This window comes from Eubalaena glacialis, chromosome 12, assembly GCF_028564815.1.
Source record: "Eubalaena glacialis isolate mEubGla1 chromosome 12, mEubGla1.1.hap2.+ XY, whole genome shotgun sequence".
NCBI classification, from domain to species: Eukaryota; Metazoa; Chordata; class Mammalia; order Artiodactyla; family Balaenidae; genus Eubalaena; species Eubalaena glacialis.
This window is the reverse complement of record NC_083727.1, coordinates 28,555,878-28,578,606: the sequence shown is the minus strand read 5'-3', so window position 1 is coordinate 28,578,606 and position 22,729 is coordinate 28,555,878. Positions and strand designations below refer to the sequence as shown.

Here is a 22,729-nt window from a genome sequence, read left to right as displayed (position 1 = left end):
TATTTATTATCTAGAAAAGATAGTGTCAAATTGCTACTTGTTTGGAGAAAAGAGACTATAAAATGGGATAGAATTCAATAATTTTAGAATAAAAATAAAACAAAGTTAATTTATTACTATGTAAATAGTCTGATTTCTCTGCTTGATTATAATTTGGACTTATTACTTGGAGGGCACTCTTATGATCTCTCCCACCCCATCTCATCTTAGAAGGTGGTGAAGATGTTTTATTAATCTATTCACGAACATAACCCAAGTCTTGCTTTGTCAACAGGACAATAAAGAAAAGAAATGGGCTTTGAGTAGAAACAACTTTTCCTGGTGTTTGCCTCAACTGTTATTTTTGCCTTCAGTAGTTGCAATATAAAAATAACCCTTTACTTTATTTTTCATATGAACATTGGGATTGCAGCAAATATTTAGCTCCTCTGACATATTATTTTATTATCGTCTTGATTTAAAATCATTTTGCAACTTGCTGAAATTCTTTGTAATTAAAACCAAAATCAGAGAATCTACACACATCTCAAAACTATGAGCTGAAACTGCAGAGAGTCACATATTTTTATTTTTTTAATTATCAAGTGCATTCACAAGACAGAAAAAACAAGCTTGTACAAGGGTGACTCATGCTGGCTGGGTCCAGCTGTACCTGAAGCACAGACGTGTGCATCCAGAACAGGGGAGCTTGGTACTATCAGAACACATTTCTGTGCTGATGGCTGAGGGCTTCAGCAGTCATCAATGCCACTCACCACTTTCAAAAATGCCCCCCTCCCCCCAGGTTCTACACAGCAGGGGCATGTTTACCAATTTTCATGCCTCTACAACATGTGCAGGGGTAAGAGTCGAATATATTTCCACTAGAAGATTTTTCACATCGGGTATACATCTGGGCAAAATTTACACCTCAATGCCCAGCACTGTTTTTCTCACTTCTTACTTTAATGGAATCAATTGTCTAATTTGGTAAATAAGTTTTCTAATTTTATATTAGTTTTGACCTTCTTGAAGTTAAATATTTTATTGACAGACTTAAAATCACACAGTTTTAAGAAGAGTCAAGTGAAAAACAAAGAGATAAACTTTCCCATTTTATAATATCTCACTTCAAAATATATAGCCACATAGTAATGACACTGTTACTCTGGAGCTAAAGAAATAAATAATGCAATGTAAACATTTAAAAACAAGTATTAAGACTAAAATAAATATTAAACAATGTTAAGCCTACAAATCACTTATATGCTTCAAGATGAAATGCTTTTTTTTAAAGGTAAAAAAATTTGGAACACTGTTGCCAGTCTAGCCAAAAACCACCTTTAGTTTATGTGTATCAGTTTACACATATGATTCATTCAAAACAAACACATTTGTTACCTTTTAATGCCTTTCTAACTTGCACCATTTTGAATACACAAAATCCTGAAGCTGCTTATCTTTATTTTAAATAAAGTTAAGTTTCAATAGCAGATATTTCATATTCTGAGCATATCATCACACATGTAACCACATTACAGATATAATAATATTAAATGATTACTTTACGGACATCCTAACAATGCAAACACTTTTTCCTCATATTTGCTGCGTGGCAATTATGGTTTTTCTTTATTGATTTTTCCAAGAATGGTAATATAATTTTGATGCAGTTACTAATAAATACAAGTACCAATACTTTGATCAACAGCAAACACAATGGTTTATAACAATTAAGCTCAAAAGGCCACATTTATTTTTCCACCCATACCTTGCTTCTGATTTTTCTAGATTCTTTCATAAGGATAAGAAATAGTAGAGCCTTCCTTTCTTCCTGGCCATCTGAAATTTGTGAACTCTGAAGAGAAATTCCATTTGGTTTAATTTGTCATTTCATTTCTGTATATTTGGTTCTTTGCCTCTTCATTCTTCTTCAGCTCTTTACTAGGAGAAAATGACACAAAATGTACTAAATGAACTTAAACAATGTCTTCTAGTTACAACAAATCTTGGCATGCCCAGACAACAGCACAAGTAATAAAACACACTATGCAACACACACACACACACACGACCAAAATACTAATTTGTCTTCTTGAACATACTTCTAGTTTAACTTCTAGAATTAACTTCTAGCTTGCCTCTTGAACATACAGTTAAATTAACATCTTTTAGCATCACCAGCAGTTGCTTAAGGCCTGATCCAGCACTGACTAGTTAATTTAAGCAAAAAAGAAATACATTTCTCAAATACAGACAATAAGCACTGCAAACCCTCAGTAACTTCCAGAAATTAAGTGCAGGCAATCAGAGTTTATAACATTCTTCATTCACTGGAAAAAAAAATGTCATGGAAGATGCTTCAGGGTTAGTGACTGGAAAGCATATAGGCCATTTTATTAAACAGCACTCTTTCATTTAGTCTATGGCTGTGTCTACTTTTAGATGTGAGTAAACTATTATAGCTTTTCAAATAAATCCAAAAAATGGTACGTGTCATTTTTGATTGACAAAGATAGTGATGGTTAACTATGTATCTAGATGCAGCTTTGAAATAAAACAAATTATACCATCAATAAAAATCAAGAACCAATAGGCAGATGAAACAAGATGTTGCTTCTTTAGAGACCATGTAGTAAGTACACCAAAACTAGAGGGTGATAAACTAGGGGTTGAGCCTGAAATTTTTTAATGCAATTATTTACATATCTGTGATGAGTATCTGGACTTACACAAAACTGTTGTTGGGGTTTAACATTTGGTTGCTCTTAGAAAACAAACTTCAGCCTAAGGATTATGGCAATCTGATTAGGTGGTGGTCAATTCCATTGATCACTCCTGAGAAAAGTAGAGGCTAGAGCAACATGGCAAAAAAGGATGTGCTAATAACCATTCCCTAACCCTAAACCGGAAGGTCAGGGAACATCTGTGCCTTTAGGGACAGGCCCAATCTTTTACTTTTTAAATTTATTTTATTGAAGTATATTTGATTTACAATGTTGTGTTAATTTCTGCTGTACAGCGAAGTGATTCAGTTATACATATATTGTGTGTGTGTGTGTATATATATATATGGATATATATATGTATATACATGCACACATTTTTTTTCATATTCTTTTCTGCTATGGTTTATGGCCCAATCTTAAATAAATGGTTGTACTACCTTTCCATATGAGGGAAAAAAAATCCTTTGTCAGTCCTTGTTTTCTGGCTTTAAATTTGTTAAACCAGTATTATATAATATATAGAAGCCCCGAAATGTTTCAAGTGAACATGCTCACAAACGCAACTAAGGTAGACTATAAAATGGTACAGCTATGGTGAGGCAAGGTACAATCTCACCAGGGGCAAAAAAGGGCATCATACTGTCCTGGTGTGTATATAGGTACAGCACATAAAACTTGACTCAAATTAGGGTCTGATAAAAGTGGGGAAGAAAAGGCTCAAATGGATGCTGAGCACAAGTCACCCAGAGACCCTAAAAACATCTGCAAGGAACAGTGAGGAAGGTAAAGGACCTTAGAGGAGCAACGAGGCAAAGAGGGTGAGAGGAGGAGTTTATGATAGTGGTAGGACAAAACCGAGGACGAAAAACAGAAAAGGGAGGGGGAGGAGGAGGAGAACAGCTGGAAATTAGTGAGATGGATCCTGCACAAGACAGTAGGACAAGATAAATCAATCAGACTGAGGCTGCATTGTGAGAAGTAAACACGGGAGCCAGGAGGACCCTCAAGAGAGGGAACCTGAAGAGAAACTTAACTGGAAAAAGCTAAAGTAGGCAGTAAAGATAACATATTTAAGGGAAATGACTCAGACTAAGAAGAGGAAGGAACACTGAACACAGAATGACAAAGACTATCTATGAAAGGGAGAAAGGGGACAGAATAAAAGGAAAAGGAGAAGAGACTGCCAAGTGCACACCTTGGACAAGGAAAGCCCCCTTCTGACAACAGGGAACAAGCAAGAGGGACACAGCAACACGATGATGGCTGCTGACAGCACAGGAACCGAACACCTAAGAGGCAGCAGAGACTTGCTGACAAGGGAAGAGATGTCATCTAACCAAGACACCAGCATGAAAACAAATCCAGGCTTTCTCTGTGGTATCTCCTCATAAAGTATCCCCGTAACAAAACAGAGGGAGAGAGTAACAGAGTGAGGGCCAATAAAGGCAAATCATATGAAAAAAGAAAGGAAAATCTCATAGCAGGATTTTGAAAATGAGTATGAAACCAGGTTAGCGTTTGTGTGTATGTTATGTGTGAAAAATAAGATTCCTAAAAATACTGGGCCCTACTCCACAAGAAATTCAATCCAATGAGTATTCCCTGAAGTTTTACTATGTGGCCAGACACCAGGCTAAGTACTGGGGAGAGAAAATGTGAGCATGCTATAGCCCCCGCCTGCAAGTACTTACCATTTAATCAGAGTTAAAAGGCAAAACATGAGGGACCTTCAAGATGGCGGAGGAGTGAGAGGTGGAGATCACCTTCCTCCCCACAAATATACCAGAAATACATCTACATGTGGAACAACTCCAACAGAACACCTAGTGAACGCTGGCAGAAGACCTGAGACCTCCCAAAAGGCAAGAAACTCCCCATGTACCTGGGTAGGGCAAAAGAAAAAAGAAAAAACAGAGACAAAAGAATAGGGACAGGACCTGCACCAGTGGGAGGGAGCTGTGAAGGAGGAAAGGTTTCCACACACTAGGAAGCCCCTTCGCGGGCGGAGACTGCGGGTGGCGGAGGGGGGAGCTTAGGAGCCACGGAGGAGAGCGCAGCCGCTGGGGTGCGGAGGGCAAAGCAGAGAGATTCCCGCACGGAGGATCGGTGCCGAGCAGCACTCACCAGCCCGAGAGGCTTGTCTGCTCACCCGCCGGGGCGGGCGGGGGCTGGGAGCTGAGGCTCGGGCTTCGGTCAGATCGCAGGGAGAGGACTGGGGTTGGCGGCGTGAACACAGCCTGAAGGGGGCTAGAGCGCCACAGCTAGCTGAGAGGGAGTTTGGGAAAATGTCTGGACCTGCCTAAGGGGCAAGAGACCATTGTTTCAGGGTGCGCAAGGAGAGGGGATTCAGAGAACCACCTAAATGAGCTCCAGAGACGGGCGCGAGCCGCGGCTATCAGCGCGGACACCAGAGACGGGCATGAGACGCTAAGGATGCTGCTGCCGCCACCAAGCAGCCTGTGTGTGAGCACAGGTCACTCTCCACACCTCCCCTCCCGGGAGCCTGTGCAGCCCGCCACTGTCAGGGTCCCGTGATCCAGGGGCAACTTCCCCCGGAGAACACACAGCGCGCCTCAGGCTGGCGCAATGTCATGCTGGCCTCTGCCGCCGCAGGGTCGCCCCACACTCCGTACTCCTCCCTCCCCCTGGCCTGAGGTAGCCAGAACCCCAAATCAGCTGCTCCTCTAACCCCGTCCTGTCTGAGCAAAGAACAGAGGCCCTGAGGCAACCTACACGCAGAGGCGGGGCCAAACCCAAAGCTGAACCCCAGGAGCTGTGCGAACAAAGACGAGAAAGGGAAATCTCTCCCAGCAGCCTCAGGAGTAGCGGATTAAATCTCCACAATCAACTTGATGTACCCTGCATCTCTGGAATACCTGAATAGACAATGAATCATCCCAAAATTGAGGCGGTGGACTTTGGAAGCAACTGTAGACTTGGGGTTTGCTTTCTGCATCTAACTTGTTTCTGGTTTCATGTTTATATTAGTTTAGTATTTAGAGCTTATTATCATTGGTAGATATGTTTATTGATTTGGTTGCTCCCTTTTTTTTTTTTATATATATAGACATATATATATTTTCCTTTTTCTCTTTTTGTGAGTGTGTATATGTACGCTTCTTTGTGTGATTTTGTCTGTATAGCTTTGCTTTTACCATTTGTCCTATGGTTCTGTCTGTCCGTTTTTTTTTTTCTTTTTTTTTCTATAGTTTTTGGCGCTTGCTATCATTGGTGAATTTGTTTTTAGGTTTGGTGGCTCTCTTCTTTCTTTCATTTTTAAAATTTTTTTTATTTTTTATTTTAGTAAATGTATTTTCTTTTCTTTTCTTCTTTCTTTCTTCCTTCCTTTCTTTCTTTCTTCTCCCTTTTCTTCTGAGCCGTGTGGCTGACAGAGTCTTGGTGCTCTGGCTGGGAGTCAGGCCTGAGGCTCTGAGGTGGGAGAGCCGAGTTCAGGACACTGGTCCACAAGAGACCTCCGAGCTCCACGTAATATCAAACGGTGAAAGCTCTCCCAGAGATCTCCATCTCAACGCTAAGACCCAGCTCCGCTCAATGACCTGCAAGCTACAGCGCTGGACACCCAATGCCAAACAACTAGCAAGGCAGGAACACAACCCCACCCATTAGCAGAGAGGCTGCCTAAAATCATAAGGCAACAGACAACCCAAAACATGCCACCAGATGTGGACCTGCCCACCAGAGAGACAAGATCCAGCCTCATCCACCAGAACACAGGCACCAGTCCCCTCCACCAGGAAGCCTACACAACCCACTGAACCAACCTTAGCCACTGGAGCAGACACCAGAAACAACGGGAACTACGGACCCGCAGCCTGCAGAAAGGAGACCCCAAACACAGTAAGTTAAGAAAAATGAGAAGACAGAGAAATACACAGCAGATGAAGCAGCAAGGTAAAAACCCACCAAACCAAACAAATGAAGAGGAAATAGGCAGTCTACCTGAAAAAGAATTCAGAGTAATGATAGTAAAGATGATCTAAAATCTTGAAAATAGAATGGAGAAAATACAAGAAACGTTTAACAAGGACCTAGAAGAACTAAAGAGCGAACAAACAATGATGAACAACATAATAAATGAAATTAAAAATTCTCTAGAAGGAATCAATAGCAGAACAACTGAGGCAGAAGAACGGATAAGTGACCTGGAAGATAAAATAGTGCAAATAACTACTGCAGAGCAGAATAAAGAAAAAAGAATGGAAAGAATTGAGGACAGTCTCAGAGACCTCTGGGACATTAAACGCACCAACATTCAAATTATAGGGGTCCCAGAAGAAGAAGAGAAAAAGAAAGGGACTGAGAAAATATTTGAAGAGATTACAGTTGTAAACTTCCCTAATAAGGGAAAGGAAATAGTCAATCAAGTCCAGGAAGCGCAGAGAGTCCCATACAGGATAAATCCAAGGAGAAACACGCCAAGACACATATTAATCAAACTATCAAAAATTAAATACAAAGAACAACTACTAAAAGCAGCAAGGGAAAAGCAACAAATAACATACAAGGGAACTCCCATAAGGTTAACAGCTGATCTTTGAGCAGAAACTCTGCAAGCCAGAAGGGAGTGGCAGGACATATTTAAAGTGATGAAAGGCAAAAACTTACAACCAAGATTACTCTACCCAGCAAGGATCTCATTCAGATTCGACAGAGAAATTAAAACCTTTACAGACAAGCAAAAGCTAAGAGAATTCAGCAGCACCAAACCAGCTTTACAACAAATGCTAAAGGAACTTCTCTAGGCAGGAAACACAAGAGAAGGAAAAGACCTACAATAACAAAGCCAAAACAATTAAGAAAATGGTAATAGGAACATACATATCGATAATTATCTTAAATGTAAATGGTTTAAATGCTCCAACCAAAAGACACAGACTGGCTGATTGGATACAAATACAAGACCCATATATACGCTGTCTACAAGAGACCCACTTCAGACCTAGGGACAAATACAGATTGAAAGTGAGGGGATGGAAAAAGATATTCCTTGCAAATGGAAATCGAAAGAAAGCTGGAGTAGCAATTCTCATATCAGACAAAATAGACTTTAAAATAAAGACTATTAGAAGAGACAGAGAAGGACACTACATAATGATCAAGGGATCGATCCAAGAAGAAGATATAACAATTGTAAATATTTATGCACCCAACATAGGAGCACCTCAGTACATAAGGCAAATACTAACAGCCGTAAAAGGGGAAATCGACAGTAACACAATCATAGTAGGGGACTTTAACACCCCACTTTCACCAATGGACAGATCATCCAAAATGAAAATAAATAAGGAAACACAAGCTTTAAATGATACATTAAACAAGATGGACTTAATTGATATTTATAGGACATCCATCCAAAAACAACAGAATATACTTTCTTCTCAAGTGCTCATGGAACATTCTCCAGGATAGATCATATCTTGGGTCACAAATCAAGCCTTGGTAAACTTAAGAAAATTGAAATCGTACCAAGTATCTTTTCTGACCACAACGCTATGAAACTGGATATCAATTACAGGAAAAAATCTGTAAAAAATACAAACACATGGAGGCTAAACAATACCCTACTAAATAACCAAGAGATCACTGAAGAACTCGAAGAGGAAATCAAAAAATACCTAGAAACAAATGACAATGAAAACACGACAACCCAAAACCTATGGGATGCAGCAAAAGCAGTTCTAAGAGGGACGTTTATAGCAATACAATCCTACCTCAAGAAACAAGAAACATCTCAAATAAACAACCTAACCTTACACCTAAAGCAATTAGAGAAAGAAGAAGAAAAACCCCCAAAGTTAGCAGAAGGAAAGAAATGATAAAGATCAGATCAGAAATAAATGAAAAAGAAATGAAGGAAATGATAGCAAAGATCAATAAAACTAAAAGCTGGTTCTTTGAGAAGATAAACAAAATTGATAAACCACTAGCCAGAGTCATCAAGAAAAAAAGGGAGCAGATTCAAATCAACAGACTTAGAAATGAAAACAGGAGAAGTAACAACTGACACTGCAGAAATACAAAGGATCATGAAAGATTACTACAAGCAACTATATGCCAATAAAATGGACAACCTGGAAGAAATGGACAAATTCTTAGAAAAGCACAACCTCCCGGGACTGCACCAGGAAAAAATAGAAAATATAAACAGACCAATCACAAGCACTGAAATTGAGACTGTGATTAAAAAACTTCTAACAAACAAAAGCCCAGGACCAGACGGCTTCACAGGCAAATTCTATCAAACATTTAGAGAAGACCTAACACCTATCCTTCTCAAACTCATCCAAAATATAGCAGGGGAGGAACACTCCCAAACTCCTTCTATGAAGCCACCATCACCCTGATACAAAAACAGACAAAGATGTCACAAAAAAAGAAAACTACAGGCCAATATCACTAATGAACATAGATGCAAAACTCCTCCACAAAGTACTAGCAAACAGAATCCAACAGCACATTAAAAGGATCATACACCATGATCAAGTGGGGTTTATCCCAGGAACGCAAGGATTCTTTAACATACGCAAATCAATCAATATGATGCACCATATTAAAATATTGAAGGAGAAAAACTATATGATCATCTCAATAGATGCAGAAAAAGCTTTCGACAAAATTCAACACCCACTTATGATAAAAACCCTCCAGAAAGTAGGCATAGAGGGAACTTACCTCAACATAATAAAGGCCATATAAGACAAACCCACAGCCAACATTGTTCTCAATGGTGAAAAACTGAAACCATTTCCACTAAGATCAGGAACAAGACAAGGTTGCCCACTCTCACCATTATTATTCAACATAGTTTTGGAAGTCTTAGCCACAGCAATCAGAGAAGAAAAAGAAATAACAGGAATCCAAGTCAGAAAAAGACGAAGTAAAACTGTCACTGTTTGCAGATGACATGGTACTATACATAGAGAATCCTAAAGACGCTACCAGAAAACTACTAGAGCTAATCAATGAATTTGGTAAAGTAGCAGTATACAACATTAAGGGACAGAAATCTCTTGCATTCCTATACACTAATGATGAAAAATCTGAAAGAGAAAATAAGGAAACAGTCCCATTAACCACTGCAGCAAAAAGAATAAAATAACTAGGAATAAACTTACCTAAGGAGACAAAAGACCTGTATGCAGAAAACTGTAAGACAATGATGAAAGAAATTAAAGATGATACAAACAGAGAGATATACCATGTTCTTGGATTGGAAGAATCAACACTGTGAAAATGACTATACTACCCAAAGCAATCTACAGATTCATGCAATCTCTATCAAACTACCAATGGCATTTTTCACAGAACTAGTACAAAAAATTTCACAATTTGTATGGAAACACAAAAGACCCCGAATAGCCAAAGCAATCTTGAGAAAGAAAAATGGAGCTGGAGGAATCAGGCTCCCAGACTTCAGGCTATACTGCAAAGCTACAGTAATCAAGACAGTATGGTACTGGCACAAAAACAGCAATATAGATCAGTGGAACACGATAGAAAGCCCAGAGATAATGCCACGCACATATGGTCACCTTATCTTTGATAAAGGAGGCAAGAATATACAGTGGAGAAAAGACAGCCTCTTCAATAAGTGGTGCTGGGAAAACTGGACAGCTACATGTAGAAGAATGAAATTAGAACACTCCCTAACACCATACACAAAAATAAACTCAAAATGGATTAAAGACCTAAATGTAAGGCCGGACACTATAAAATTCTTAGAGGAAAACATAGGCAGAACACTCTATGACATAAATCACATTAAGATCCTTTTTGACCCACCTCCTAACGAAATGGAAATAAAAACAAAAATAAACAAATGGGAACTAATAAAACTTAAAAGCTTTTGCACAGCAAAGGACACTATAAAAAAGATGAAAAGACAACCCTCAGAATAGCTGCAAATGAAGCAACTGACAAAGGATTAGTCTCCAAAATATACAAGCATCTCATGCAGCACAATATCAAAAAAACAAACAACCCAATCCAAAAATGGGCAGAAGACCTAAATAGACATTTCTCCAAAGAAGACATACAGATGGCCAAGAGGCACATGAAAAGCTGCTCAACATCACTAATTATTAGAGAAATGCAAATCAAAACTATAATGAAGTATCACCTCGCACCGGTTAGCATGGGCATCATCAGAAAATTTACAAACAACAAATGCTGGAGAGGGTGTGGAGAAAAGGGAAGCTTCTTGCACTGTTGGTGAGAATGTAAATTGATATAGCCACTATGGAGAACAGTATGCAGGTTCCTTAAAAAACTAAAAATAGAATTACCATAGGACCCAGCAATCCCACTACTGGGCATATACCCAGAGAAAACCATAATTCAAAAAGACACATGCACCCCAATGTTCATTGCAGCACTATTTACAATAGCCAGGTCATGGAAGCAACCTAAATGCCAATCGACAGATGAATAGATAAAGAAGATGTGGTACATATATACAAAGGAATATTACTCAGCCATAAAAAGAAACGAAATTGGGTCATTTGTAGAGACGTGGATGGACCTAGAGACTGTCATACAGAGTGAAGTTAGAAAGAGAAAAACAAATATCGTATATTAACGCATATATGTGAAATCTAGAAAAATGGTACAATGAACCAGTTTGCAAGGCAGAAATAGAGACACAGATGTAGAGAACAAATGTGTGGACACCAAGATGGGAACGCGGGGGGCAGGGGTGGGATGAATTGGGAGATTGGGATTGACATATACACACTAATATGTGTAAAATAGATAAGTAATAAGAATCTGCTGTATAAAAAATAAATAAAATTCAAAAAACAAAAAGCAAAGAAAAATAAAGAAATGATCAAGTGTGTATATATATCAATATATGCTGAGTAGAAAAATTAGAAAATACACACAGTAAAATGAAGGAAAAAAAATCAGTACAATTCCACCACTTAGCGATAACTACTGACATTTATTGATGTATATTGTTCCATATTTTATGCATATGTTACATAAAAACTATTTTATAATCATCCTTTTTTAACTTAAAAATTTTTCATTCCTTCCACATCTATGAACATACTTCTATAATATTTTCACTATTTGAAATAGTCACATGGTGTTCCATTATATAAATGTTTCATAATTTAATCAATCCTGGGCTTCCCTCGTGGCACAGTGGTTAAGAATCCGCCTGCCAATGCAGGGGACACGGGTTCGAGCCCTGGTCCGGGAAGATCCCACATGCCACGGAGCAACTAAGCCCGTGCACCACAACTACTGAGCCTGCGCTCTAGAGCCCGCGAGCCACAACTACTGAGACCTCGTGCCACAACTAACGAAGCCCGGACGCCTAGAGCCCATGCTCCGCAACAAGAGAAGCCACCGCAATGAGAAGCCCGCGCACCACAACGGAGAGTAGCCCCCGCTCGCCACAACTAGAGAAAGCCTGCACGCAGCAACGAAGACCCAATGCAGCCAAAAAATTAAATGATAATAAATTAAAATAATAATAATAATTTAATCAATCCTTTATTCATAGAAATTGAATATTTTTCCTTCTATTTTTAAAACACTGCTTGAAGGAGTAGCCTTTTAACTGAATCTCTGCATGTATACTTAAACATTTTCCTACAGTAAATTCCTGGAAGTAGAATATTCAGGTCAAAAGACATGAACAATTTGAAAACTTAAAATAAACAAGTATTACCAAGCTATACTCCACAAAGGATTGTTTTAATATATACTATTACCAGCAGCATATGAGGAAACCCACTTCCCCACACTCTCATGAACACAAGGTTGTATCAGTTTGAAGCTTGCTGCCATTTTCTGAGGGAAAAATACCATCTCATTTATTGTTTTAATTTGATCACTGTAATTGGACATTTTTCGTATGTTCACTGTTATTTTTATATATATATATATATATATATATATACACATATCCCTTTAAGAATGTCCTATGCACCCCGTTTGCCAGTTCTCCTACTGATATACTTCTTTTCCCTTTTGACTTTTTAGAGATTTTTATAAGTTAAGGGTATTAACGCTTTGTCTGTCACATATTTTGTGAAATTCTTCCTGATCCCAGCTTACTGGTTGTTTTTAGATTCTGTTTATGGCATTTTTTTCTCTTTGACATAAATGATTTTAAAGTTTCTATTATTTAGAGCTAAAAACCTGTTTCAAAATATGTTTTCTGATTCTGGTATCAATGATAAAAAGCCATTCCTTAACACCCATGATTATAAAACTATTGATTTATAAACTTTCTGTATAATGAGATTTTATTTTTTGCCATCAAAATCTAAAAATACTTACGAAAAATTTGAATCTAATTCTCATTAAGTATCAATTTCATATAAGTGTACGTGATAGAGCTTAACATTTTCACTTTCAGCACACAATCTTCACTTCTAGTAATAGAGAAAACAGAGGCCGCCTTCTTTAGAGAGTCCTTTCCTGTCCTTCTTATACTTTATCTCTCACCAGAAAACATCATCATTCAAACTCATTTTGTCTCACTTGCCTGTCTCAGTGGAAAAAGTAGCCCCACCTTCTTGTTTCAAATTCTACTCTTTTAATTATTCTCCTTATTCCTATACCTTGACTGGCTCTTCTCAAGGGGCTCTTTGCTCTGGGGTTATAAATATTCTTGTCATTCCCTCCTGTACAAAGATCTTCCTTACATCCTGTGTTTTCCACTAGTTTCTGCACAGCTTTTTCTTTCCTTTGAAGTCCAACTTCTGGGAGAAGCAGCCTTTCCTGACGGGCCTTCTCCCTATGGGCTGGAGACAATCTGACTCATGCTTCCAGGACCCTCCATTCAAAACCCTCTTCTCCCAGGTCACAAACAGCCTCTTGGTTGCAAATCCCAAAGGCATTTTTCAGTCCTTATTTTACTTCTGCTGTCTTTGATATTTGTCCTTGTTGACCATGCCCTTCCTAAACCTTCCTGTTGACTCCGTGACATGACTGTCTCCTGGTTTCCTCTTACCTCTATGAGGGTGACTTTCCGGCCGGTTTGTTCGTTCTTCCTCCCCTGCATATCCATGATGTGTCTGCGGTCCTCAAGGCTCTGTTCTCTGCCCACCTCAGAACTGCAGGAGGGGAAGATTGGAGACAAGGAGCTAGTGAGAAAGCTGCTGCCACAGCTCAGATGGGGCTCGGATTTAGGCAAGTGGCAGTGGGAATAAAAAGGGGAGATAAATGGGAGGATCTGAGAGAAAAATATTCGACAGATGATATGAGCGATTATATATGTGGGTGGGCAGCAGGGAGTCACTGAAAATAACGTAGAGATAATAAACCTTAGCTGGTTGGGCTCCTTTTTACTGTATGAAGGGACAAGAATAAAATAAATTTTACTTCTTTCAGAAAAATACTAGCTGCCTGGGAAAAACCAGGAAGTTTTTATCAAATTAAATAGAAGAAAGTGTGTGTGTGTGTGTGTGTGTGTGTGTGTGTGTGTGTGTGTGTAAAAGAGCAGGAGATTCCTTACTGACAAAGAAGGGGTGAAGGAAGTTTATGCATAAGAAAACAGTGATATCCTGACCTGTGGGATGGGGAATGCAGCTTTTCAAATGGTTCAACAGTAACAATAACATAGAAAACAAAAATTTTGTGGATGAGTGTTTAGTAATGCAAGTTATGTTAGAAAAAAGAAAATACAAAAACAATAAAAGAAGGGAAATTCAAAGAATGGAAGGCAGTGCCCCCTTTCTAGGATGTCTAGGAATGGTGGGAGACATCACAACAGAGCTTGAAAAAGGTACAAGAATTTCAAAATCAGGCAATAAGGAGGACTGAACAGTGACTGCTGTGGACTGAATTGTATTCTTTCACAGGTTGAAGCCCTAACCCCCAAAGTGAATATATCTGGAGATCAGGCCTTTCAGGAGGTAATTAAAGTTAAAGGAGGTCATAAGGGTGAGACCCTAAGCCACAGGACTGGTGTCCTTATAAGAAGAGGAAGAGACACCAGAGAGCTCTTTCTCTCCACACATGCACAGAGGAAAGGCCATGTGAGGACACAGCAAGAAGCTGGCCACCTGCAAGGCAGGAAGAGAGGCCTCACCAGAAACCAGCCCTGTTGGAACCTTGATCTTGAATTTCCAGGCTCCAGAACTATGAAAATAATACATTTACATTGTTTAAGCCACCCAGTCGGTGGTACTGTTACAGCAGCCTGAGAAGACTAATATGGAGATGTCTAAGTAAGTAAAATGAAGTCAGATGACTGAGAAGAAAAAGGGTCAGAAGCCACAAAGATGAAAGAACAAATAAAGTACGTCTAGAAAGGAGGAAAATGATGAGAGAAAATGGAAAAGTTGAGTTCTGAAGCAAAAAGCATCGATAACTTACTGCCTATCTCCAGGGAACCTACACCTTAGCATTAAAGTAAAAATTCAAATGTCTGTGGTTGCCAGGGTGACAAGGAGAGCGAGGAAAGCAAGCCAGGAATAACATGGCAGGACCCTGGTAAACTGGAGAGTGGATGACTCATCTTAGGGAGGAGACCACTAACGCAGCTCCAGTGGATGGAAGCCAGCAAAGAATGTGGAGCTGTGGTCCAGAACTTCAAAAGAAATAAGAAATCTACATTTATGTGAAATCTTTGTATTTGGGCAACTGGTAAGATTACAGACACAGTGGACCTGGACTGCATCTTGCTGGCAGGCCCAATTTAAAAAAAAAAAAAATTTTTGGTCTGTGCATTCCCCCACCCTGTAGAGTACCCTGCTAGTCTCAGGGTATTCCAGGCACTTCCATGCAATTGCGCCTTAGCTCCTGCCATCCTTCTGACTTCTAGGTCCTTTTCTTTTTGTTCACCCTGTCTCTACACGGTTTTTAAGACTTAAATGCTATCTTACATCTTTGGCTTTCCCTGATCACTGTGGGAAAATCAGACCGTGTGATCCTCTCCACCTTTTCTTTCTCATAATGTACATATGATCTAACAGAAAGCTACCCTGAAAAATACAACATCTGGACTTTTGCTTGCATCCAAGATGAAGTAACAGGGACCAGATTTACTGCTCACCTAAAACAACCAAAAAAATTGGGCAAAACACATGAAATAATTTTCAAGACACTGAATCATAAGCAACAAAGGAAAGTGATACCCAAGAAATGGAAAATAAATGAGATGAGCCCTATGACTGCCCAGCTTACTGCCTTGAGAGCTTCCAGGCCACAGCACAGGGGGATGGAAACTGTGTAGAGCCTGGCGGACTCCCTGAGTGAGTGCTAGGAGTCTGAGGAGACCAGGTAGGCTATAGTTCACAGACTACCAGAGAGGAGACAGCTTCATAGTGAGAGAACTTGGAGACCTGCAAAGGTTCTCTTCAAGTATTCAGCAGAGTACAGGTGAGAATATACAGCTGAGGAAATTTCCCGAGGCCAGGGACAGTACCTACTCCCATCAGCCAGGATGGAAAACCTCACAACTCAGAACGCATTGGGTAGAATACGCAAAAGGGATTTGTATCAGTAGTGAGGAATCATTAGCCCTAGACTAAACACAGTTCGAGTCCCACCTAACAAATCTAGAAAAAGAAGCACAAATTAAACCCTAAAGAAGCAGAAATAAAGATCAGAGTGGAAATCAATGAAACAAAATAAATAAACAATAAAGAGATATCAACGAAACAAAGCTGTTCTTTTCAATAAAATTGATAAACCATTTGCCAGGCTGACTGAGGAAAACAGAGTAAAGAAATAAATTATCAACACTAGGAATTAAAGAGGCAACATTATTACAGATTCTTTCAATATTAAAAAGATAATGAGGGGATATTATGAACAACTTTATGTCAATGAAATCAACCACTTGGATGAAATGGACAAGTTCCTTGAAAGATACAAATTATCAATGCCTATATAAGAAGAAATAGATAACCTTAATAGCTCTACTTCTATTAAACAAATTGAACTTGTAGTTAAAAATCTTCCATAAAAGAATACTCCAGGCCCAGATAGCTTTACTGGTGAGTCTACGCAACATCTGAAGAAGAAATAAAGTGACATCAGTAAAAACGGTGGTGTAAGGACTTCTGAAAAATTTCTCCTCCAAATAAGCTATGAGAAAACTGGCAAGCATGGTTAGAATCAACTTTTTTAGATTCTGGAAATTAGCCAATAGCTTGTAGTAACCCGGAGAATGTTTATTCAAGAAGAATGGTTGACACTTGGTAAGAACAGTGAGCTTTGTGGCATTTTAACTTACCTTATCCCATCCCCACTGTCTGGCTCTGTGGGTACCTCAAAAAAGAAGAGCCTGCGTTTATGGTGAAAGCCAGCAACCTGGCAGCCACTGGAAGAAGCAGAACAGGGCTGGAGCTCTTTCAAAGCCTCATTCCCAAGGAATTGTCATTATCTGACCTGTTTGGTGGTTTCCTGGAAGACACCACTTGTAAGGCTGTCTGCATTTGACTTATCTTAGAGCTTGCCTTTTCCCTGGGAGGCAATTACAATTAACTTCAGGGCTGCCTGAGTGGTGGATAACAGTAGGCAAACAACAGACTAACTAAAAGCTTTAAAGGAAAAGCTGGGGGAATAAGCTGTCCATGAGGGTTTTGAAAAGCTCAGACTTAGTCCTGGGAGTCTAGAAGGACTTACACATGTGTAGGGCTGTGTGCATGCACAGGAAAGACCTGAGAAGGCCTTAAGCCCTCACCGCTGGCTGACCTTAACACTCCATGCCAACAGGAAGTGAAGGCTAAGACAGAGGTGTCAACTGACTGGCTGGGTGTTGAAGGTGTGCACAGCACACACAGAGCCCCTACCTGACAAGACTGGGGGACCTACTGGTTCCAGGTGTTTAAGGAAATCGGTTTCCAATTATTAGCTGATCACTAATATAACTGAGCAAAGACTCCTGTGGACAAACACATTACAACTAAAGAATTAAAGAATTTGTTCAGAGAAGTTAACAAACAACGAACAACTACAATAAGTAGCAACAACAACAAACCCTGGGGAGGGGGAAGAATCTAATTTCCAAAGTTGTCACATTATATCATTCAAAATATCCAGTTTTCAATAAAAGGTTACAAGACATGCAAAGAAACAAGAAAGTATGCACCATACAAGGGAAAAAGCAATCAACTGAAACGGTCGCTTAGGAAGCCCAGACATCAGACTTTCTGGACAAAGACTTGAAATCCACTATTATAAATACATTCAAAGAACTTAAGAAAACCATACTTAAGAACTAACAGAAAGTATGGGAACAACATCTCATCAAATAGAGAATATCAATAAATAAATAGAAATTACAAAAGGAAAAAGTAATATCATATCCTCACAGACTCTTCCAGAAAACTGAAGAGGAGGGAATTCTTCTTAACGCATTCCATGAAGCCAGCTTACTCTGATAGCAAAACCAGACTAAGACAGTACAAGAAAATAAAACTATAGACCCATATTTCTCTTGAACAAAATACAAACAACTCTAAATAAAATTTTAGCAAATCAAGTCCACCAATTTATAAAAAGGATAACACACCATGACTAAGTGGGGTTTATTCAAAGAATGAAAAGTTGGTTTAACGTTTGAAAACCAATGTAATTTACCATATTAGCACATTTAAAAAGAAAAATCATATGATTATCTTAGTAGGTGCAGAAAAAGCATCTGACAAAAATCCAGCATCCATTCCTGATACAAACTCTCAGCAAACTAGGAAATGAAGGAATAAAGGGCATTTATTAAAAAACCTATGATGATATACTTAGTGGTGAAAGACTGAATGCTTTCCCACTCACTTCCCTTCAGGACAAAAGAAGATAAGAATATATACTCTCATCATTTCTATTCAACATTGTACTGGAGGTTCTAGCCAGTGTAATAAGGAGGGAGGGAGGAAAGGCATCCAGATTGGGAAAGAAGAAGCTAAACTGGCTTTTATATGTATGACTATCTATATAGAAAACCTGGTGAAGTCTACCAGAAAGTTATTAAAACTAACAAGATAGTTTAGTAAGGTAGCATGATACAAGACAACATACAACAATTAGTAGTATTCCCATAAATTAGCAACAAACAATTGCAAATTGAAATTGAAAAATAATACCATTTAACAATGAGATATGCAGGAATAAATCAGTCAAATATGTGCAGGACTTATACGCTGAAAACTAACAATCAGTGTTGAGAGAAATTAAAGAAAGCCTAAATAAATGGAGAAATATTTCATGTTAATGAGTCAGATGACTGAAAGTCGACATGTCAGTTCTCCCCAAACTTATCTTTGGATTCAAGGTAATACAAGTTGGGATTCCAGAAGCCTATGTTGTAGAAACAGAAAAACTTATTCTAAATTGATGAGGACATACAAAGGACCCTGAATAGTTAAACCGACTTTAAAAAAGGACAAGACTGGAGGACCAATAATACCTGATTCCTATAAAATAATAATACCTGATACTATAAAACTACAGTAATCAAGACTGTGTGTTACTGGTGTAAAGACAGAAGTAGATCAATGGATTAGAATACGTCCAGAAACAGACCTACCCTTATAATGACAAATGATTTTCAATGAAGGTGCAAAGACCACTCAGTTGAGGCACAGCTGTTTTTTCAACAAATGATGCTAGAACAACTGGATATCCAAATGCAAACAAAACAAAACAGAATCCTCTGATCCAAACCTCACATCATATACAAAAATTAACACAAACAGATCATAGACTTAAATATGAAACCAACTTGAATTATAAAACTTTTACAAGAAAACATAGGAGAAAACCTTTGTAACTTTGGCAAAGGTTTCTTAGATACTATACTAAAGCATGATATAGAAAAGAAAAAAATTGACAAATTGGACTTCATCAAAATAAAAAAAAGTTTGCTTTTCAAAAGCTACTGTTAAAAGAATGAAAAGGCATAACAGAGACCGGGAGAAAATATCCGCAAATCATGTATCTGATAAAGAACATATTTAGAATATATAAGGAATTCTGTGATGTCACACACCTGACAATGGATAATTTTGATTTCAGAAAGGGCGGGGAATGGGAGGAGGAGAAAAAGGCTGAAAAGTGAATAATCAAAAGAAGAAATTAAAAAAAAAAGTTGCAAGTAGTAGGGTATTTTAGGGGAAAAAGGTAAACTAATTTCTTCTCATGAAAAGAAGAAGAAATTGAAGAAGTCTGGAATAGGATTATTATAAAGATGGAAAAATATATAGTGGAGGAGAGATCGGATACTTGGAGTTAACACTTATGGCTGCACTGCATTAAGAAGAGCTTGCATTCATTCAGTCATTCAGTTCACATATGAGTGTTCACAAATAAAGGCCTTTAATATTATTGACCATCTGAATTAACTTCTCTCTGACCAAACCTGTTAATGAAATAAAGCATTCTATGTTTAAAAAAAAAACCCAACAAACTCAAGATAAAATATATTAGTAACTAGGGAACACTAATACTAATTATGGATTATAACATATTTGTAGAAGCTTCATTACAAACTCTGACTTGGGCAGCAGATCATAACATCATAGGGGCATGAGATACAAAAGGTAAAAGTTTAAGACTTTCAAGAAAATGCCTTTAAATTAACCTGTAAAAGTTTCTTCTTGGTATCTTTTTAAGATAAGAGAGTGTAGCTTTATTAAAATGTGTAAAAATTGTTTGCACAGAAGTGATTGACATTTCTGAAAAAAAATTAAAAAGTATAAATGAGACAAGAAATTCAAGTGGAAAGTGGTGAGAGGCAGTCCTATGTGGCTCATTTACAAAGTTTGGTCAACCAACTAATGAGCAGATGTTAGTAACTGAATGGCAAGGCTGCAAAGAAACAAAAAAATTAGCCTCTATCCATTTACTTGGGTACAATGGACTCATTTAAGTAAATTAGAGAAATAAAGAAATGACATACTGGGCTATAGTATTTCCACCTTCAACTGGCCTACAGTTCTTAAGTCATGAGAAATGTATCTTAATTCATCCTTACTTCTAAGAAATTATGAGTACAGGGAAAGCCCAAAGGCTTTAGATGAACTTGAGCATTTAGACATATCTGAACTTCTCATGAAAATTTATTTTCAGAAGCTTCTTAAGTGCTCTATGTTCAAAAAGAGAAGCCAAGCTACCCTGACAGCCTTAGAAACAAGCTGGGATGGTTTTTGAGGCTTTTTTGAATTTTAATCTGGAGAGCATTGTGTGGATCTCTCTGTCATCTGAAAATACATATCCAAAGTAGTCAGAGTGACTACAGAACCTTTCATTCACATATTAGATAAAAGTTCTAAAAAATTTTATAAAAATATTCATAGAGAGGACTGTTCCCATAATGTATTAAAATATGGTCATTTTTGGTTGTTGAAACAGAGTTTGTCCTCACTGATCTAGCGTATTTTTTACATGGGTGATCTGTCATTGAATATATTCCTCAGAGTCAGTTATTATATGATCAACTATTATGTAAAATTTCAATTGTTCAGAGATTGGAACTGAAAACATACCTGGCAGATATAACAAAAACAAAATACTGAAAGACCTGGGATGTGTATTTGTGTCGTGTGACAGGCAGAGAGAAAGCATGGAAAGAAGAGCAGATTGGGAAACACAGGATCTGTGTTCTGTTACTGGGTCTGCCTCTTACTACCTCCCTCAGATCATGTTTCTCCACATGCAAAAGAGGGGTCAGAGCAATGGTCTGCAGGGAAATGGGGAGACTCAAATGCGATAATGTGAGTGGCTGTGCTCTGATGTAATACAGGGCTATATATAATCATATAATCATCAATATAATTTTATCTCTCAAAAAGAAAGATTTTTTAAACTTACAACAAAATGGCATCTTACCAAGGAGCCTAATAACACTGAATATAGTATAAAAAACAAACACACACACACCCCGGTAGTCTGAGAATCAGGAGACTTAGGTCTTGCTTGGTTCAAGCGCTGACATAAATGTGCCTTGTGACATTTGCACAAGGTATTTCCTCTTAGTTTTCCTGAATGTAAAACAGAGAGAATGTAGAATTTCTAAGGGATCTTCTAGGTCATGATTCTGTGACTCTTAAATACCATTTAAAAATTCTGTTTGTCTTTCATCTGTAGAATGAAATATTATAGAATAATGCATGGTTTTATCTGATAATTCCTGTAAATTAGAGTGCCATTTAAATCAGAATTTCTGAACTGGAAGAGACATATTCTTCAAAATGTCAAAGTGCGTAGCAGGGTTAATGAATAAATATTGGGTTGGCCCAAAAGTTCATTCGGGTTTTTCTGTAAGGTGTTGTGGAAACCCCCGAACTTTTTGGCCAACTCAATATTTTCCTGAAGGACATTCAGCAGGGATTCTCTGTGTGCACATGTGTGTAGGCATGCACCCAACGTGGGGACAGTGGTGGTGGGATGGGAGGGCACAGCAGACACCTGAGCTGTTCAAGGTTGTTACTCTCATGTGATAGTTTGCTAGTGATGTGTGAATATGAAGTCAGGGCTTCAAATTACGTACAAAATGATCTGCAATGATAAAAATTGAGAAGTGCTTTGCAAAGGTTTTTGGTTTTTTTTTTTTTTGAGGTAAAAGAGAGATTTTCTATTTATGTTATTAAGTAATATAGCAAGTATCAAAAAAATACAAAAACTTCCTAGAGATCTTTTAAAATAAATACTTCAAAAATTGCTCATTTACATTAGGCATTTCTAAGACATATACAATGATAATGTTCTGGGTATTAGCTTTTTTTCTTTAATGCCTCGAAATAGGCATTTCATAATTTTTTTAGTGTGGTGTTATGAAGAGGGAAATGGAGAAATTGTCCTTAAGAAAAACAACAACTATTTATCACTGCAAATTACTTAGGAGGAAAAGCTGCTTACTGTGTCATAGACTCTGAGCCCGGTCTGAAATCCTGGGACTTGAATGACAGCTGTGAAAGAAGAACAAAGAGTAAGTCACAAATCACAGAAGACAACACAGGCAATATTCACATGTTGAAAACCCACCAACTGGATGAATGAGGAGAGAGCATGCCTGTTCTGAACACAAGTGTCTATCA

General features: G+C 38.2%; 1 protein-coding gene across 3 annotated transcripts in view; it reads right to left on the bottom strand.

The window, feature by feature from the left end:
- Positions 1-1,587: 1,587 nt before the first annotated feature.
- AHI1 (Abelson helper integration site 1) overlaps positions 1,588-22,729 on the bottom strand; it is a 203,435-nt gene continuing 182,293 nt past the window's right edge. For 2 of the 3 annotated variants that reach the window (XM_061206760.1, XM_061206761.1), the window contains 3 exons: positions 22,551-22,600; positions 13,699-13,801; positions 1,588-1,923 (listed from right to left, as the gene is read on the bottom strand). In XM_061206760.1, the coding sequence (XP_061062743.1) occupies positions 1,921-1,923; positions 13,699-13,801; positions 22,551-22,600 (156 nt within the window). In that variant the 3' untranslated portion in view covers positions 1,588-1,920. The remainder of the gene's footprint in view (positions 1,924-13,698; positions 13,802-22,550; positions 22,601-22,729) is intronic. The other variant, XM_061206762.1, reaches the window with a different exon arrangement.